This window comes from Anas platyrhynchos, chromosome 3 (assembly GCF_047663525.1).
Source record: "Anas platyrhynchos isolate ZD024472 breed Pekin duck chromosome 3, IASCAAS_PekinDuck_T2T, whole genome shotgun sequence".
In the NCBI taxonomy this organism is placed as follows: domain Eukaryota; kingdom Metazoa; phylum Chordata; class Aves; order Anseriformes; family Anatidae; genus Anas; species Anas platyrhynchos.
Genome location: NC_092589.1, coordinates 8,907,834 through 8,927,664, shown reverse-complemented (window position 1 = coordinate 8,927,664; position 19,831 = coordinate 8,907,834). Strand labels below are relative to the sequence as shown.

At 45.7% G+C, this 19,831-nt stretch overlaps 1 protein-coding gene across 7 annotated transcripts in view; it reads right to left on the bottom strand.

The window, feature by feature from the left end:
- Nucleotides 1–8,914, bottom strand: part of KIF16B (kinesin family member 16B) — a 138,703-nt gene extending 129,789 nt beyond the window's left edge. Inside the window, exon 1 of one of the 7 annotated variants that reach the window (XM_072035267.1) lies at nt 8,643–8,914. In XM_072035267.1, coding sequence (XP_071891368.1) covers nt 8,643–8,689 — 47 coding nt within the window. In that variant the 5' untranslated portion in view covers nt 8,690–8,914. The remainder of the gene's footprint in view (nt 1–8,642) is intronic. The other 6 variants (XM_072035268.1, XM_072035269.1, XM_072035271.1 and 3 more) reach the window with 6 other exon arrangements.
- Between the last annotated feature and the right edge of the window lie 10,917 nt (nt 8,915–19,831).

Genomic DNA, 19,831 nt, shown 5'->3' with positions numbered 1-19,831 from the left:
TCTGGATGACTTCAACCAACAGATTCAGAAGCTGTGACATGGGAACCGACGGGCTGCACGACATCTTCTGCTTCACCTCAAGCAGCCTGACAAGAAGAAAACAGCCGAAAACAAATCCTGGGGATTGAAGTTAAAATAAACAGCCCGCTGTGATATGATTGTGTCTCAGGAAGACAAAGACATGATACACATTCTTGAGACTTTAAAAAAAAAAAAAAAAAAGCAGTAGTTCGGGCATGAAGCCCATTTTTCTGTGGTCAATATAATCTTAGTATTTTGCTAGTGCAGACTGCTGGCTTAAGATGATAGCCACATTCCCCTTTGCGATACTACTTTATAAGAAGAGCTGGCAAACTTCGCAAATCATTAAAGGAGAGCTCTGCCACTCTCGGCACATTTCTTCCCACAACACAGCTGAAACCAGAATACCAAACTCAGGCACAGAGAATGCAGAAACAGGACAAATATTGTACAGCTCCCGAAACAGAAATATTCCCTCCGTTTCTATACTAGTACACACGTATCAGTTCTTGTATGAAGGACAACCTAGATTAAATGCCTGTAGCCATAACAATAAATTTCATCAACAACACTGAAAGGCAGTGGTTTAATCTACAGCAGGAAGGCTCTCCTGGAAAATGAACGTGGGGGTGTCCTTGTGCTGTCTTATGTCCAGTGATACCTCGCTTTCCTTGGAAAATTATACATGCTCATGGCAACACCTACAGACCGGTCACTGCATGAAATCGTGTACCTGTCCTGCTCCTTACATTTGTTTTTAACAATACGATAGGTAGTCCTCAGGCCTAGCAGGTATCCACATGAGCAAGTTTTTAACCACTAGCAACAGCTGGCTTTTAAAAAACTTTACTGTATCCATATACGCCACAATCAATGATCACATAACCTGAACAATATGTAAGCCTCAACCAGCAAGCTATCTCGGTGGCTATTCTCAATTTTGTCTGTGCCAGAGCAGGCTCAGTCATGGCCTCACCAGCTCCCAGTCCTGCCTGGCTCTGAGCTGCGCACATGTGAACCCCCTCTTATACCTACCTCTCTGTTGGCACTCTAGAGGAAAATGCAGCAAAATCCCTTCTTTAGCAGAAGCAACGTAGACTAACCTCACTCACCATCAAGTTGATTTGACATCTTGGAATTTTGTTGCCATTATTATGAAACTATAAAGTTTCTCTAGGACTTGGATTTTAGGCCACATGTTACTTTGCTTTTAATATCCTGTCTCTTCCGATTCCTTCTGTTGTTACTGCTGCTGTGCCAAGTCATACAGACAGTATTGACTTAACCTCTTGTGTACAGAAAAGCCTGATTCAAAGGAAGCAGATTGCTTCCCTGCAGTGTCCTTGGCTTTTGGGGTAGGGGGTCCTCTAATTCGAGATCCAGAACTGACAAACTGTGCCTGACCTCACACATCTATTAGGCTCCCAAGTAATCCGTAAGGCTGTTCTCTGGTCACTCTTTCCCTTAGCCGAGGCACACACAAGCAATCTGGATTGAAAAACAAATGACTTCAGTAACCCAAGTACAAATATCTTCCAACCATCAGCATACAGAGAAATGGCTGGTGCGATCCAGGTTTCCGTGTCTCTCTGTTGCTTCATATTTACCATATCAACTCTTTGGAGGAAAGCCTTCATAAAGCCAGTATTTGAAGTGTCTGAGTGTTCAACAATAAGAACTTTAGCCCATGGGCAATTAAGATGCCTACTGCCATGTATGCTCTCCTTCTGCTAGATAACTCTGAAAAACCCTCTCTCAATAAATAACCCCGGCTTTGTATTTATAGCTGCTGCAAAAGAAAGGACTTTGCTCTTCAGTTCAGTCAGCTGTTCTCTCCAACAATACCTGCCTTTCAGAGATACTCAGACTTCTGAGAGCCTTCTAGTCCAAGAGCTCAGTTGGGTTAAAACAGCTGAGTGCTAATCCCATTTATTCAAAAAATCGGTCTTCATTTCAAATAAACAGAGCCTAAGAATCCAACAGACTCACCTTTCTCTTGCTTTGTTTCATTAGGAAGGTTACAACACAGAGACTCACTGCCCTTCTCTGCTGGTCTCAAGGAGCTCTCAACAAAAAGCAGAGTCTGAAAACATTTTATCGTCCATCATTTTAGTGATATAACATGTAGGTAACCTGCTAATGTGCTCAGTAATACTGAATTCAATGAACTAGGAAATGCTGTTCTAAAGCCAGGCTTTCAAGTTCAAAATGCTTAAGATCATAAAGCTTCGGGGGGTTAGAAATTGTAAATGAGGGCAGTTGAACCATGCTGCCACATGTGCCCACGCTCCTGCTGTGCTCCGGTCACGCTGGCACTGGAAGGTCTTTGTTCCTTCGTGCCACGGAGGGCAACAGAAGGAACAAGGTGGCGATTGTGACAAATTCCCCAGGCCTGAAAAACTTCGAAGCATTTGCATTAAGCACCGAAAAGGACAGAAAAATGAGCCCACATCAACAGAAGCTCTGTGTGGGTCTCCTGTTCTCTCCTGGTTTATGCAGGCTGAGCTGTGGGTCGCAGCCGCTAACCCTCCAGGTAACACGAACACAGAGCTGCGCTCGAGCACCTCCCGCCGTGTCCCACTCACCTCTCGCTTCGCCACTCGCTGCTGCAAGGATAAAGCTCTGCGGCTGGGGCTCTCCCTCCCTGATACACCTTGCGTTATCAGTGAAAATGGCAAGATGCTGCTGGAAAGACTGCGTACTTGGTTTTGTTTTTGGCCTGTGTGTAAGGCTGTGCCAAAACCCCTGCAGAGGAAGCCACAGGCAGAATGGCAGAGGCAGGAGCTACTTAAGTCATCTGCATTTAGTCTCCCCTTCCCATTCATGCCAGATCACATCCTATAATGACGTTCTTCAAAGGAATTAGCTCTTCCCAACTGCCTGGGCTTTCGTTCCCCTTGGGAGATTGGCTCTCCCACAACCTAAACTATCTCATTAGCAGTAATTCCTTAGATATAGCTTAAGCTGATGCATCTTTAGCTTCAATCCATTATTCCCAAGATACTATGAAGAAGCCATAACTAAATACTTAATTCCTCTTTTCAACATTTAAGCCCCGCAAATATTTCCAGATTTGCATCTCCTTATCTATTCCAGCAGTCATAACGCATGAAGTACACATTTAGCTCGACGTTTTTTGAATCAATGATTCCAGTCAGTTTTGTTAAGCTTTTCCAACGTAATTCAGATAATGAGCTTCTAGAAACTGAATTTAAAAAGGCGCGGATGCAGGGGCTCACTGGGAGAAGCAGAGAACACAGCTTCTGTTTGGTCACATGAGCTATGTGCGAGCAAGAGCTGAACTCCGATCACACTCAGAAATTCAAATTCATCAGCTTGCTGAAGAACTTCAAAGATTAACCATCGAGGAAAAGGGCTCAGAAAGAAAAGAAGAGGAAAACAAGTCACAAGCCACTGATGTCCAAAGACCATGTACTTTAATGTAGGTGAGAAGTTCTGAAGAAATGAAACACCAGAGTGCTGGTGTTTGTTACCGCTTGCACCCCTAAGTTTCAGCTTGCTTCAGCAGCGCTGACATTTTTGATTGTGGAAAAGCCTAATGAGAGTCCAACAAGTTTTTCTAGAATATCCTGACCTGTGGCATCCCAATTCCCTGCCAAGGATCATCCTTGCTGTTGGCAACTCTTTGGCATTAATTTCTCATCTTAGCAAAGGCCACGCTCATTAGACCCCACTCCATCCAATGCCACATTTCACCACCCCTTAGGAAACACGTGGCATTTGCTATTTAAGCTCTCGAGGAGAGCAACTGTTCTGTTTGACACTTGCCAAGTTCTCTCTGTACTACTAGGACACCTTTGGCATTTCCCCCCCAACACTCACAGCTGCCGCTTCTTCCATTCCTACAGGGCCAGGGCTGAACTCCACACCTACTACTTACTACCTTTAAGCAAAAAAAAAAAAAACAAAAAACACCACAAAACCTTAAACCATAACCATATTCCATGCTACTATATTGATTATAAGACTTCTGTCACCTCCTTCTTAGTTTTGCCACTGACGATGACCTGAATTCATGACAATTAATGACAGAGGCAATGCTCTGCTATGAGCAAACTATGATTTCTAAATGTATTTGCTCCAACAGCAAATTCTCCAGCCTTGCCCCCATTTTCAGAAGGTCTGCTTGCAGCCTTATAACACGCCTTACTACATCCTGTCCCCAAGCATAATTCCCTTAGCTGACATTTCAAGGAGCCCCAAAACACCAGCACCTCTGTTTCCCAGCAATCTCTGTTAGCTCAGCTGCACGTTGATTCCAGGATGACAGACAGCAGGAACAGTCACAAGCTGCCAGCACTGAGCCTTCCATCATCTGTGAGGGCATTTTTACACTTAGAGAAATCCACATCACCATTTGCAGACGCCTGAAGAACTTGTGGTCTCTCCACGTCAACCCCACCTGGGAACCTGACCGTACCTACAGGGTATCATCAAGCCATTGCCTGTCTTTACCCATCTGTTTAGTGTGTCTTCATTGGGGTCAGTTGAAAGACAGCAATTATTAGGGACAGAAGATGCATACACTGTCAACTGATGCTCGTTCCTCTGGTTCTCCAGCTCTCCCATGATAGGTCCTATGACCTATCCTGAAAAGATGAGCATGACCACGTTGTAGAATAAAGCTCTTTCTACTGTTTGCTTCTCTTGAAAAGATGAGATAATAAATAGAAAATAAAAACATTCCTTTACATGCTGCACAAAACCACTGATTTTTTCTCCCCCAAGATCTCTTAGTATCAACTTCACCTGATACAAGAACTCAGATTTCAGCCTACACCTTTATGCACCGGTCCAACACTCACAAAAGAAATAGCATACCAATGATGGTCTATACACACCCCCTCCTCCTTATTTTCAGGGAGAAAAGCGTCTGTCCTCTTGCAACCTTCCCAAAGGAAAAATCTACTGGAGGTTCCAGATTTTGGATATAAAAAATGGCAAGGTGGAAAGTCACTTTCAGAACAGTTAGTTTGTCTTGCCAACCTAGCATCTAGGTATATTTTTACTGGATTCACACTCCCCCACTGACAAAGGCTGAGGCGAGACAGAAGTACGCTCACTCTAGGCACACCAGAGCCTCACCTGTCCTTATAGATCTTTCAACTTCTTTTTATAATGGGGAAATTGTACATGATAATAAATGAAGTCACAAGCACCATTATTACAACAGAAGTTCAAAGAGTTAACGTAAGAAATAGCAAACTCTACTTGCTGACAAATGGCTTATCCTCATTGGTATTGTAGTTTAAGAAGCGATGGTTTTGCACCATTTGGCCATATTTAAGCTCTGAGTTATGCTTCTCCTATCGCCCTGGTGCCTCTTAGGAACCACAACCGGTGAGCAGTGCTCAGAAACAGACCCAGCAAAATTTCACCAGGCACTTCAGAGACAAACACAGGATTTAACCGTTGGTGTGCTTCATTCTAATCATTTCAGCTTTTCTTACTCTACCTGCTATACTGATGTTTTACATATAAAGATGAAGTGTTTTGATAAAATAAATTCATGAAAATGAAAAATACCCACAGTAACACGTATTTCAGCCAGAGCAATTTATGAAGAGACACCAACGCATTCCTCTCTTGCTTGCATTAGAAATCCTGTAATATATTCTCCATTTGTATGTCGTGTGTCTCAATTCCAAAAAGCATGGATAGCTAGGAAGAACTTTCACGCTCCCAATAATCTCCCACATAAATCACTTTGAAACATAAGGAATACAAATTGCGATTTCTGCTGGCTCTTGGTTGTTTACTTGTTTATCACTGCTGCCACTAAAAACACTCTATAGTCATGTGTTTCTTGTAAAATGAAGCCCCTCATTTTATATCTCTTGTCCTTTGCAGTGCTATATTAATTTGAGATGTTGAAAACTCTGCTACTGATACTAAGGCTTCGATTGTGCAAGGAGTTATTTTTAAAAGATAAAAAAGTGTTGGTCCTATACATCCCAAGGTACTCAGACTCCAGCCCTGAAGCTGAAGAGTTACTTAGACTTAACCGAGAGGCGTAAAAATGTAAAACCAAGAGGGACAGCCTTATGTGTAATGGCTAATATACAGCTACAGCCTACATGACTGAATTGTCAGTACTGGCATGGCTTTTAATCCACACAAATCCCAGAGCCACACAAAAGCCTTCTATAAGCAGTAAAACATCTTCTGTGTCTCACCACTATCAAACACAGAAGCTGTTAATCCTCGTGCAGTAACTGTGAGCCACTTCAGGTTGGAGAGCGCATCTAAGGAGAGCTAAAAATTGATCACTTTGAGAAATCAAATCGGAATTCCTATTCCTTGATATCAGAAATAATAACAGAGCTGTGGGAAAGTCTACCAAGTTCATTTAAATAAATGTTTAAAAACATTGACAGCACTGGATAACCACAGGATCGTTTAGGTTGGAAGGGACCTCGAAGTCCATCCAGTGCCAACCCCCCTGCCATGGGCAGGGACACCTCCCACCAGCCCAGGTTGCCCAAAGCCCCACCCAGCCTGGCCTTGAGCACCTCCAGGGATGGGGCAGCCACAGTTCCTCTGGGCAACCTCTGCCAGTGCCTCACCACCCTCCTAGTGAAGAATTTCTTCTTTATATCTAACCTGAATCTACCCTTTTTTAGTTTAAAGCCATTCCCCCATTGTTGTACCCCTACACCCCTGACAAGGAGTCCCTCTCCAGCTGTCCTGTAGCCCCCTTTAGGCTGAGCAACCCCAGCTCCCTCAGCCCGGCTCCATAGGAGAGGTGCTCCAGCCCCCTGAGCATCTTCATGGATAAGTACGCAGGAGGAAGAACTTGCTGCAGTGCAAAGCCAGGAAAGGCTGCATATGACCTTTACTTAGTTTATTCAACTAATTAAATTCAATAATTAATTTATGCAAATGCAAGAAACAGATAAAAAAACATTAGAAAAAACAGAAAAGGTTTGTTTTTCTTTATTACTTCATGGACCGAAAGCTAAACAGAACAGAGCTGTCAGGTATAAGAAAGTGAGGGGCATAATAATTAGTAATATCAACTCAGTTCTTTCAGATACCACTCCCTTTATTAAATATCAAAACACTTTCTCTTAGACTTCTAATTTTCTCATAGACTTCTACTCTATGAAAAAAAACTAGCCTTAAAACCTGCTGACAGGTTTTTACCCGTTTTGTAGAATTATTACAATGTCAGCACAAACTGAAAGACTGTCACTGCAATTGCATGTTGAATTAGGGAAAGCAAAGATTAGATGGAGACTCACGAAGTAACTGAACTTTCTAAGCTCATGCTCACAACTGGCTTCAAAGCAGTAACTGTAAAGTAATTAGACACCACTTTTATTACATTATCCAGAGATACAGTCAAAAACCTTTGAGGTAACCTCTGTGTGATCAATTTGGGATGTTAACTGTTTATAAAGGAATGGTCGAGAGCTTTGACGGTGACACTGAAATGAACGAACTCCTTCCAAGTTAAGACAGAGAAAGAGAACAACAAAAATAAGTCACTGGAGCAAGGAAAGGAAAAAAAAAAAAAAAAAAAAAAGGATCAAAGCTTGTCATCTAAGCCATGGCACAGCAAGCAATCCCAAAACAACCCCCGCCCTGCCACATGATCCATTCCAAGATCCGTGTTCATGACTTATTACACAATTAGCAGGGGTATGACACCACACAGTGCAACTGCTCCATAATGCAGCAGTCTGAACAACTGTTCATTAACTCAGTCTTCTCTAATTAAAAATGACTCACGAAATAAGTTGCATTATATGACTAAGCTTAGAAGAAACCAACGCAAATTTACAGGCACACATGAAATCAAATTTAACTCTATACAGGATCACGTTAAAGATTTCGGAACGGAGCACTGCAGAATGAACACCCCAACTTTCCAAGTCTTCCCCACACATATCAACCAACTCAGCTACCTCACTTATACGAAGTTAAATTGCACATCCAAAGAGCCTCTCTCTTACTCTGGTGGAGGAAAAGAATTACAAAAATCCTGTAGACTATAATTTTGTCAAATGTTTACCACACACCTAATGTTCATATCTTTAAGCATTTCTCCAGTGTGTCCTGTATAGGTCTAATGCCTCCCTTTATGCGTATTCTTTAATTGTTTGATGGCTTGCCAGAGCCGTCTGCTGTGCTGCTGAGTGCCAGGCGGAACAGCAGCCGTTCACCCAAAAGTTGGGGATTGGGAGCAACACCCCTGGCACTGAACCCAGCCTCCTGATACCTACCGCAAACATCAGGCACCATCCTGTAAACGGTGGGGTCTGGGGAATGTTAACAGGGAGCCTCTCCACTGCTTTTTTTGCACAGTCCTGGAAACTTTCAGAAACAAGATGCTCCTCCACAGCCACCCCACACACACACACGGTGCCAGTGCCCACCTTCTCAGTTCGCTGCTTTGCCTGCAGCAGGGCTGCAGCCTGCCCTGCTCCTCGCCTCTCGCTTCCCTATCACACCCCGAGCTAACTTCACCCCCTCCTAGGCGTGCTCTGACCCGCTCCCACCCGAGCCGTCCCCTCCTGTGGCACCTGCCAGAGCCCTCCCGTGTCAGCGGGTGCCCGACACCGGCCCCCCCGACCCCCTCCCAGGCCGGCACCCACCTGCGGTTCATGGGCCGCACCCTCACGGCCACCTTCACCGACGCCATGGCGCTGCCGCTGCCGGCCCAATGCCGCCAGGCCCCGGGCAGGCCGCGGCCTAGCCCATGTCGCTATGGCGACGCCGCCCTGCCCCAGCGGGCCGCTACGGGGCCGCGGCGGGGACAAACGAGTGGCGGTGGGGAGCTGCCGCAGCCCGCCCTCGGGTGGGCAGGAGGAGGAGGAGGAGGAGGAGGAAGGGCACGGGGTGGGGAGGAGCGGCCCCTAGCGAGGGCCTCCCGCTGGGAGCCGGAGGGCGCCGTGGCAAAGCTGTGAGGGCAGAGGTGCGATGGTAATGCGGGGGGTGCCAAGCTGCCCGCCACGGCTCTCAGGGTGTATCCGTGTCTAGATAAATAAATAACTTTGATATTAACTGTTGGTTCCGGCGTCTGTCAGTATCTGTACATCCACAACGTGTATCTATACGTCCACAGCTGACAGGGATCTGTGTCTGTAAGCAGGTCTATGCATCCACAACAGACACAGGTGTTTCCGTAAGCAGATCTACACATCCGCAATAGACAGAGATCTGTGTCCATAAATATACATCCACAACAGCCAGAGAGATCTGCATCGATAAATCACACAGAATCACATAATTGTCTAGGTTGGAAGAGACCTCCAAGAGCACCGAGCCCAACCTCTGACCTAACACTAGCCAGTCCTTCACTAAGCCATATCACTAAGCTCTACATCTAAACATCTTTTAAGGACCTCCAGGGATGGTGACTCCACCACTTCCCTGGGCAGCCCATTCCAATGCCTAACAACCCTTTCGGTAAAGAAGTTCTTCCTAACATCTAACCTAAATGGATCTGCACATCCATGTCCATACATCCACATCCACACTTCCCTACAGATTTCCACTGGTACCTTTTTTCTCCTCATTTTCTCATCCCAGCTGCAAGCAGCCCCCAGCAGGAGCCCCATTGCCATGCCAAAACAGCAACAAAACCCAGTGTGGCCGTGGCCACCAGAGCCTCCATGGTCCCCCCTTGTTGGTGCTGGCGCAGTTCTGCGAGGAGGGGTGCGAGGCAGGTGGGCTTTGTGCAGGTGGGCTCCTCCAGCACTGGCTCCAGGGGGGCAGCAGGACACACAAGAACAACAACAACAACAACAAAAAGCCAGCTTAAAAGTAATAACGCAATACATAATACAAATGTCGGTTTGTTTGAAGCTGTCAGTGTCTGGAAGCTACACCCAGGACTGAGACATCCACTGCATGGACTCAGTCGCCGTCACTGCAGTGGTGTTGGCCTGAGAAGACCTAGGACCCCAAAACCTTATCTTCAGTGAACACTCATCATAACAACTGATTGTGTCCAAAAAACAGGAATGAGGCATAGGGGTGACAGGGACAGGACTAGAAACATGTACTTGGCTAACCAAGTAAATCAGATAAATGCCACAAGTCCCCACCAGCTGCTGGGGAAGTCCCACAGCAGAAGGACCACACTTGGCAGATGCAGCACCGGCTCTGTGAGCCCTGGCCCACGCAGGGGAAGCTGTGTGGGGTGCAGAGCAGCAGGAACGGGTGTCAGAGAAACAGAGGGAAGGGGAGGCTCTGAGTGGGATGCTAAGAGGGCAAGGTAGAGAGAAACATCAGCTAGTGAGCGGTTAGCATAGGTGGCAGCCAGGGCCATGCAGGCTAATGAGATGATCCAGGAAAAGGAAGAGACAGACAGGCCCCATGTGTAAAACCTAAAGGTGTTGGCAGAGTGTTAGGAAGAGGGACAGAGGAACACTGAAATGGGTTTGGAGCCAACCCAGCGCATGAGCCAGATGGGCAGAGCGTGGGACTCCCCATGGAGGAACTGGGCACATTGCTGGAATTTTGTCGGAAGTTTTAAAAAGGATATGGGAAAAGTGCAATGAGATGACAGTGAATACCACATTCAAATTAGAAACAGAAGAATAAGCTAAAAAGTGTGTGTAGATAAACCTATACATGCATGCATAATAAGACAATAAAAAACAATGATAAAAATAAAATAATAAAATAAAATATAGCTATTTTCAGCATCAGCCAGAGATGCTAGGAAAGTGAAACAATGCATACTTTAATTTGTAGAGCATCTACTAACTCTTCCCAGACAACTGTGCCTCTGCTAGCTCTGACCAACAAAGCTATAAAGCAAGGCCTCCGGTACAACCTTTCATTGACCACATCTCCACACACTGCTGTTCAAGGCTGCATCCTAAGGCCAGCCATAAGGGCACGCAATGAGCTTCCCCACCTGGGCAGATCCTCCCATGAAATGGAAAATATTTTCGCATTTCACTAGGAAGCTTCCATTACAGATGGAAGTCGGAGCAGCTGATGTGCACGTGCAACGCACCCAGAGTAAAGCAGCAAAACCTCCCCGACTGCACTCTGATTGCAATTCAGTCCAACACAAATTATGGCCAGGGAAGTGGCGTAAACAGTGCGGGACAGATTAGTCCATTCAGTACAACTAAGCAGCCCTCAGTTAAATATTGCTCTGGTTAGAGACACTCAGCACCTGCACTGCTTGCCCATCTTTAACAAACATCCACAGAGAGCACAGTTTTGCTCCTTGGATCCATTTCTGTCTCTGGGGCCCTCTCCCCTCTGATGGCTCTGTTCAGCAGTGAGTTAATATTTGCCTTGAAATTCATATTCTTTCAGTCTGACACATTCTCACATCAAGCATGTAACATCTTTTGCAATTTCAGTAACTACCGTGTTAGTTGTAGAAGATGGGGATCCAGCAGGAAGTCTGCTTCCTTATGGATGCGTCCTGTAATTAAGCTTTTTGGTGGGTGTTTGGAAGAAGACTGAGCCTTTAGGGAAGTCACTCTATACACAGTCTGAGTCTTACAAAAGTTGCCAGAACATGGTATTTTTAAGGCTTCCATTTATAGATAAGAGTGTGTAGGTATCAATGAAAAAGCAAACATAAAGGCACAACTTACATATCCCCAAAAGTGCATTAACCTCCTTTACTTAAAAACCTGGTGGAAAGCACAGCTGTCAGTTTCTAAGTACTAAATATTTTACACTCAGAAAATGGTGGCGAACGGTGTAAACCAAAATCCAAACCAAACCCAAGAACACACATTCCCAAGTACTCCTTTATTTCCCTGGCATAAAAGCATTTAGTAAAGACATCACTGGGATATGGTTAATGAAGCATTTCCAAGGTTCCTCCTTGTGTTATCAGAAAGAGTTTCTGCTACCTTTCACTCTTGGTTTGGAAAGCCTGTTCCGCCTGCTGTAGAAATTGGGCTTGGACTCAGAGATGGGACCTTTGGTGTTCCTGTGAGTCTGCAAAGGAGACAAACTGGGCTTGACCTAACTCCTGACCATAGTCTTCTGCACTTCCTTCTGCTCCTGGTCAGTGTAATTGACCTCTTACCATGGATCTGCTCACTCAGAAATGCCCTCAGGCTCACACTGTTGTCTCCTGGGGTTGTAAAACAGGTCACAAGGCCAGAAAATTACAGCCTGGACTTTAATAATGAGTGATGCAAATTCATTCGTTCACACCCTTCAGATGCACCCTTCCCCATGACTATGCCCAGCTTCCCTTACTCGCCCAGGCCTTCCAACTTTACTCCCTTTACATGCAAATAGCTTCAAAGGGCAGCAATTAACAGCTCGGCCAGTGGTGACATCCTACCTGCTGTAATCCTCTTTATCCCATTTAGAAATAGGTTCCTGAGAACAGGTTGGAGACCTTGACTTCTACCCAGGCTTGCTGAGGTATCCATTCAGCTGGCAGCCGAATGGAGGGACAGACAGATAGACAGACAGACATCTCCCTGTCTTGTGGGGAGCTCGCTGTGAGCCCCCCCAGCTGCATACTCTGAGCGTGTATTTACTAATTCGATGCAGAAAGCCGAGCTGTCACCACTAAAGAGATTGGTTTCACAAAGTGACATGAGGGTCCTCTGTGGCCAGTGTTTGGGAACAAGGTATTATCTTGTCACCGTTACGGATCAATTCATCAAGCAGGTTATCCTTCTCTTGATTCATGTGAAGTCTTCAGAGAGAAACACTCAGCTTCCTCCTGAGGCCTGCTGCTCCCCGCCATGGTGAGCCACAGGCTGGGGGTGCTTTTAAAATCTACCTTGCCATGCAGAATTAGCTGTCATTTCTGCCTTCCCCACCAAGACATGTTGTGAACTCTATCTCAACTAGAGGAATTGTCCTCCTGGCTGGGCTGCTGGATTCCCATCGCGCTGTCAAATTCACGAGGAGCAAACAGCATTGCCCCTGCCCATTGACATCCTCCTCCTCATCCACATACCATTCTTTCTGTGGGCTTGTTCTCTAGGTAACTTTCAGGTGTATATTCACACCCACTTGGCGCAGTACGTGCACCTTTGCATCTCCCTTTTGAACTCTTTGCAGAAACAAAAGTGAGCAGCACGCATCCCTCCATGAGGTCTGCGCTGCCCTCGCTGCTGTCACTCTTTGGTGGCTGTCCCCAAGATGATGCTTCAATTCAGGCAGCTGCACTTGTCCTGGCTAACTTCTACATGCGGTGGCTGCTGCCCTGCTCCCTTGGGGGCTGCCAAAGCTGCTTCATATCTTCCTGGTGGAGCATCCAAATGGAATCCCCCGATGGTTGAAAAAAAAAAAAGGTTTGCACTCTATTAAGAATTAAACCAAGTGCTGCACGAATCCACATTAAACAGGGAGAATTACTCAATTTCCAGCAGGGCTCAGCAGGAAGTTTCAAGTAAATAAGTATCAAGCTGTCAGCTTGAAATTCTCCTTTGGAGCCATACAGTTTTAGTGAGCTACCACCAGTGCCGGATTTTGGCACCTTCCCCCTTGCTCTTTCCCGCAGTTGCCTTTTTGCTTTCAATGAAACGCTGGGGATGGGGATGCTGGGGTCCTTCAGCCAGCCCATCTGGCAGGGCACTGCTAGCAGCTGAGGTTGGAGCCGGGAGTTTTTGGCAGCCGGATTTTGGTCACCTGGAGCCCAGTGGCTCAGGGAGAGCAGCGGCAGCAATTGCAGCAGAGGCAGCAGCACCCAGTGCCAGAGGTGGTGGCAGTGAGCAGAGTCACATCAGGCTGTGTGCCAGGCTGAGTGCTGTCCTGGCCACCGCTTGGGAAGCCCTGTGAGGCTTTAAATGTTAGTGGGCCCATTCCCCTCACATCTTTCTTATTTGCATCCCTCCCATTGACCCCTGTGGTTGCAATAACAATGACAATATACAACACAACACAACTCCTGGCTCATCCAGCAGCTGGATGTCACGGCTGGCAAACACCTTCCTCCTCCCTAGGTGCCCCCCTTCCTGGAGAGCCCTGTGCCCATCACCGTGTTCAGAGGCTGCACCAAGACGTGCTTGCACAGGAGATCAGTGAGGACAGAGCAGCTGCTGTCCAAGCCCATTTCCACTGCAGGTAGCACATCCACTGTGATTATTTGGATTCCTTGCCAGAGCAGAAAGAGAAATGGGTGGCTGTGTTGAAGGGTGTCCTCACTGATACCCCTATGCAGACCTCTGTATAATGAGAGAGGATGCAAAGGGCTAACAGCCGTACTGAGCATGGAGAAACGTCCGTGCCCAAAGCTTCCTGACCTTGTGTTTCTCCAGCAGAAAGCTGGCAGGTGCTTCCTGCTGGATGGTGCAGAGGATTTCCCAGGCAATTCCTCCCTCTGTCCCACGGGAGCAGTGGAGAAAGGCTCAACACGCTGTGCTGGCCACTTCTGCCCAAGCAGGAGAAGGACCCACCCCAGCCAGCAGCCCCTGGCTCTCGCACAGAGCTGGGGAAGCAAACCCAGGGGCTTGCTCAGCACCTCGTCCTGCAGCCAGGGAGGTGAGGAGGAGCTGCTGCGGTGGCAGGAGGGGGAAAGGGCTGCAGCTAAACACACATGGGGGGTGGTGAGTTACTGCCAGTGCAGCGTTTGGGTACAGACAGCTGAATTTCCTGCATGTAGAAAATGAGCGGTGCTGCTTGTAAGGCTCCTGCTGGATCTGCTGTTAGTGCTGCATCATGCTGGGCTCCTCCCGGAGGAGATGCCTGAGTACACGTGGCACGAGGGGCAGTGAGCTGCTCTGTGGGAGCAGCAGGGAAACAAATGCTTCAGGGTGCTCATCTAACCAAGAGTAAAGCCCAGTTCATGGAGCAGAGATCACTTCTTTCAGCTTGCCAGGTTGAGCATCAAGATCAAATCCTCTTCTGGACCGCACAAAAGAGGTAGTGATTTGTAAATAACCTTTGAATTTCACCATCTGGGAGAATTAATCAAACCAAACCTGGATGAAGCAACCATTCAAAGTGCTGGATACGCGGCACCATTTCCAGGTTCTCTTAGATTTGACCCAGAGCTGAACCAGAACAGCTCCAGCCAAAGCTTCGAGCTGAATCCACTGCTCTGCCTCTCTGCTCTTTCGATCTACTGCTGATTGCTTCATTTATTCTTCTGCAAATTGATATCCCTTTTGCTGCATTTTTTATCTCCCCTTAGTTTCAAAGAATTTTAAACCTATTTCATGTGGGAATAATCACATGAGGTACATAAGAACAGAGAAATAAATGTACTGCTTACATTTCTATATGTTTTACAGGAGACCACTTTCCCCTTTGACATACAATTGTCACCTCAAATCCTACCCCTGGAAATGCAGCCTCTTAGTTTCTATTTTATACTAAGGAGAGATGGCTTTGCACAACAGGAAAAGTTTGTCCTACCCAGAAACTTTTCTCATTACGAGCAGCACTCAGAAGTTTCACAGGGTACGTTCCAGCATTTTAAATGTATTGTTGGCTTCTCAGAAATGAGCTTGTTTTTGTCCCCTCTCGCTTCACTTTCAGTTAAGAAGTCTGACAAGAAAAAGTATGGTACATAGAAGTAGAAATGAAGAATAAGTGGTTGTAGTTGACATTTAATTTCTGCACAGTTGGAAAGAGAAATGAGACTGTCTATTGTTCAATCCATTATTTTTCCCAACCAACCAAGAACATAGCAATTTGTTGTTTCTTTATTAAATATAATAGGGAGATGTTCTGATAATTTTTCCCTATCAAGTTCTTATTATTTACAACTCATGTACAGTGGCAGCTTCTGAGCTCCCTCATTTGCTCTGTTTTCTGTTACATCACTCAATTAACACAGGCAATCTGTTATGTCAAAAGGTAATAAGACAGCGCTTGATAAGCAAGCCACAGAAATCTCTAATAACTTCTAATGAATTATTGCAATGCTGCATTCAGAGATGCTCTCTCGGAGGCACCCTGGGATTTACATGATACATTAACATGTAAGCTGTCTCTGGCTGGTGCCACTGAGTTAAGAAGTGTCAATGCTCGGTACCAAAAATAGCCACGCATTTCAAGTCTCTCTTTATAGAGATTAAAGAAAAAAGTGTGAAAAAACATTTCTACAGAGGAGAAATCCTACCGTTTGTGCCCATTTTATAGAAATGTTTATTGCTGCTTTCTCCACAGCTGGCATTAAAGAGGGAAGAAGCGTGGGGCTGTGCAGGGTTTCTCTGAGGCTTTTCAATGAGTCACGAGATTCAGCGGCTACCTGTTGACATCTCACATCCAAGGCCTCGGAAGAGAGGATGCTGATGGCGACCACCTCATCAGCCAGAAAGAAAAGCTGCGAGGTGCACGTCTGGCCTGCCAGGTCCAGGATCAGCTACAGCTGCTGTCAGGGCATCTGGGTTTAAGGCAGGAAAGGGTCCTCCAGGTACCAGCCTTGGGGAACAGCAGGCTGTGGACTGAGGCCATGACTTGTGTGGAGTAAGTTAAACAGCATGAGGCGTTTAGTGGAGGACTTGTTAGTGTTAGGTCAGAGGCTGGACTAGGTGATCTTGGAGGTCTCTTCCAACCTAGATGATTCTGTGAAGTTTCTCTGGAGACCACAAAAGGTTTGCTTGATGTCATACAGAAAGTAATAATTCAGCTTTCATTCTGTATTTCCGATGTTATTCCTGTTCCTACTCAGGCAGAAGCTCCCTTTCCCTTTCCCTGGAAGGGCTGAGGATGCAAATTAGTGAACAGTTTACACTACAGGCTGAGGGCAACTGATAGTCAACAGCCTCTTGAGTCTGGACTCTGGAAGCTGATGGGCACAAAAAGCACAGCTGCCTCTATTTCACTGTTTGCTCCCTGGTCTTTAGGAGCTGCTGGGATTCCAGTGGAAATTAAATTATTATACCCCCCAAAAAATAACAAAAATACCTACCTAGAACCTAGGAAAATATAAATAGATACAAAGTCTAAGGTAAAACTCTGAAAATCATTAAGAAATCTTGTATTGACCTCAGTACGATGTGATCAATATCTACAGGGAAAGACAGACGATTGCATTCTTGGAATAATGCTCCCAGAGAAAACAGAGGATTTGGATAAGCCAAATTCACTGAGAAAGATCTCTCTGAGTTAGTATAGTGCATGTTTATTTCCTAATACAGTGCTTCTACGCGAAGCCTTCTTGTATTTAATGTTAAGATTAGGATCAGTGGAAAAATAGTCTGAGTACAGGTCAGCTTTTTGAAGATAAGCCGTATCTGTAACCCCCAGGGAAGGAGATGGTGTAGGCCTGAACTGCTGAATATGCTAATATCCATAAGAAAACTATTTCAGAAGGTACTTCAAAGACAACACACACATCTTCAAAGGATCTACGGATTCCACTCGATTGGAATGAAATCTTTAGGCGCTCCAGAAGAGCCATTTTCCTGATACTTGCTCATGAAAAATAAACATAGCCGGCTTTCTAACGGGGCTCGGAGCAATCAGCGGCAAGCCGAGTCTCCTGCCCAGCATGGCAGCGGCAGAGTCACGCTGAGAATTTCAAGGGACCAAAGAGGAGGCCACAACACAAACACCAAACAGAGGCAGGCGCGTGGTGACAGATCGCTACCTGGGGCTGGCGGCCTTCTTCTGAAGAAAGGGACATTTGGGGAGCACACCAGCGTGAGAAGAGCTGATGAATGCAGACTGTGTTCCTGTCTGGGGTGGACAAGGGGGGGATTCAGCCCGCTGGGGGGACAGCACAAGCAGCCCACTGCATACATCCATCCCTGCAGTTCCTGCCAAGACCCTGGAGATGTATAGAACTGACTCCGCTTTTCCCCCAAGATAAAATAAACTTCATCATGCAAAGCTGCCATTGGTTTCAAAGGCCGGCTTGGCCTGAGTAAGGAGGAAGGACCGCAGGACTTGGCCTCTTTTGAAAGAGAGCTGGGTAGGTAGAGCTTGGTGTGCTCTCCAAAACCCCTGCCCGTGTTGCTTCAGCTGCAGATCGACTCCCCCAAAGGAGGCATCCCTCACAGTGTGCTGGGTACAGAGCCCTCACCACGCACTGCCTGCTCTTCCTCACTTGGCAGCGCGGGACCGATCTCCTTCACTGTCCACGAACAGAAACGGAGATGTTCAGACAAGGGAATTGAACAGCTCAACCAGATAGAAATAATAATAATAATAATAAATAATAATAATAATAACAACAACAATAACAATAACAATAAAATGGCATATATTACAAAAGAGTGTTTTAAGGAGAATTTAGCAAGCAGCTAAACACTACCAGAAAGCTTTCTTTTCCTCTTCTAAGTGGCCAGTGTTACCCAGTCCTAGTTTCTTTTAGAAATAACCTTTACTGAGCAGAGATGGCTTGTTTATTAGCAAGTATTTCTCCAACTTGTAACATCATTTATTTTTTAATAATAACTGCAAAGTGCATTAGGTGATGGTTGCTGTAATCTATACTCAGATTGAGTCAAATGAAGTATTTTAATGAAACTACAGCTTGTAATTTTGACTTCATTGTGTTTCTTCAATGAGATAAAATTAGATTAGGATCACATGGATCAGAACACGAAAAACAGGCTTTGTGTGTCAGTAATTGCATATAGATGTCTTTAGTGTGAATGAGAAGCATGCATGTCCAGAGCAAACACAACCTATTCTCCCTCTAGTAGCCAATATTTCCCTTTAAAAAAAAAAAAAAAATTAAAAAATGGTGTGGAGATAAATTGTACTGTGCTGCAAAAGCAACGTCAGGAAGCAGAGTGAAGAACCCTAAAACTACTCTTAATTTCAAGTGTCTACCTTTCTGCTTAGCACCATCTCCCTGGCTGATACAACACTGCTGGGCAAAGCCAGCCACTGAGATCTCATATGCTCATGCATGAGCTCCAGCGAGAATCATCTGCTTTAAAAGCACAGTCAGAAGGATTTTGTTGGAGAGGGGCCAGCTGCATTTCAATCGCTGAGCTATGGTTCCAGCAAGAAAGCACTAAAAACATTTCTGAGCTGCCATATAATGACTGCATTAGAGTCACCACTCTTCACTAGAGTTCAGAACAGAAGAAAAACTCAGGTACAGAATTTTCTTTTTAGCATTACGTTTAAGTATTTCAATTGCTATAGTTTCCATGTTTGATATGAGGTGTAAGCAGTGCTACAGTTATTTAAAGTAATATCACTTTCTTGATTAGCAAAAAGTTGTGTATAAACACCTAAAACACTAATACAGAATTTCAGTGATACCTGACAGCGTTAAAAACCTGTGATAGCATTTATGTTGGATGTAAGAAGCATCGCTGCTGCTGTAACAATGATGGCATCCTTAGAAAATTTGCATGGGATATTGTTGTACACATACTCTCAGATAAGCACTGCCAGAGAGAATTTATGCTTTTCCTCCTTGCCTTGGGATAAATACGGTGATATTCTTATTGGCAATAACAATTTATGCTGCCATATAAAACATCCGGAGCACCCACTCAGTCAGACAGAAGGCCCACTGTAGGGGCGGTGTTGCAGCGTGGCTCCTTCTGCACAAGGAATTCGCAGCCCAGACAGGGAAGGTGGGTAAAAGAGGGTGGCAAGAAAGAAGGGAAAGGAGATGCCTGCAGTAACGCTACGAGTCAGCGAGCAAGAACAGAGGTTTTACCAACAACACACCCAAGTCCCACAGATGGATCAGGAGGGCACAGATGCTTGGGTCATGTTGGAAGACTGATGAGCGGCCCCCAGCACACCCCCAGCTAATCCCGCCCCTGATTAACGAGGAGGGGAAGACTGAAAATATAATGGCACGTGGGCATTTTATCTCACACAGCAGCCCTGTCTGGCATGCTAGGGAAAAATGTGTCCTGCCTCTGAACAAAAAGCTACCTGCTCATGCATGAAATTAATTCTGGTGAAGTAC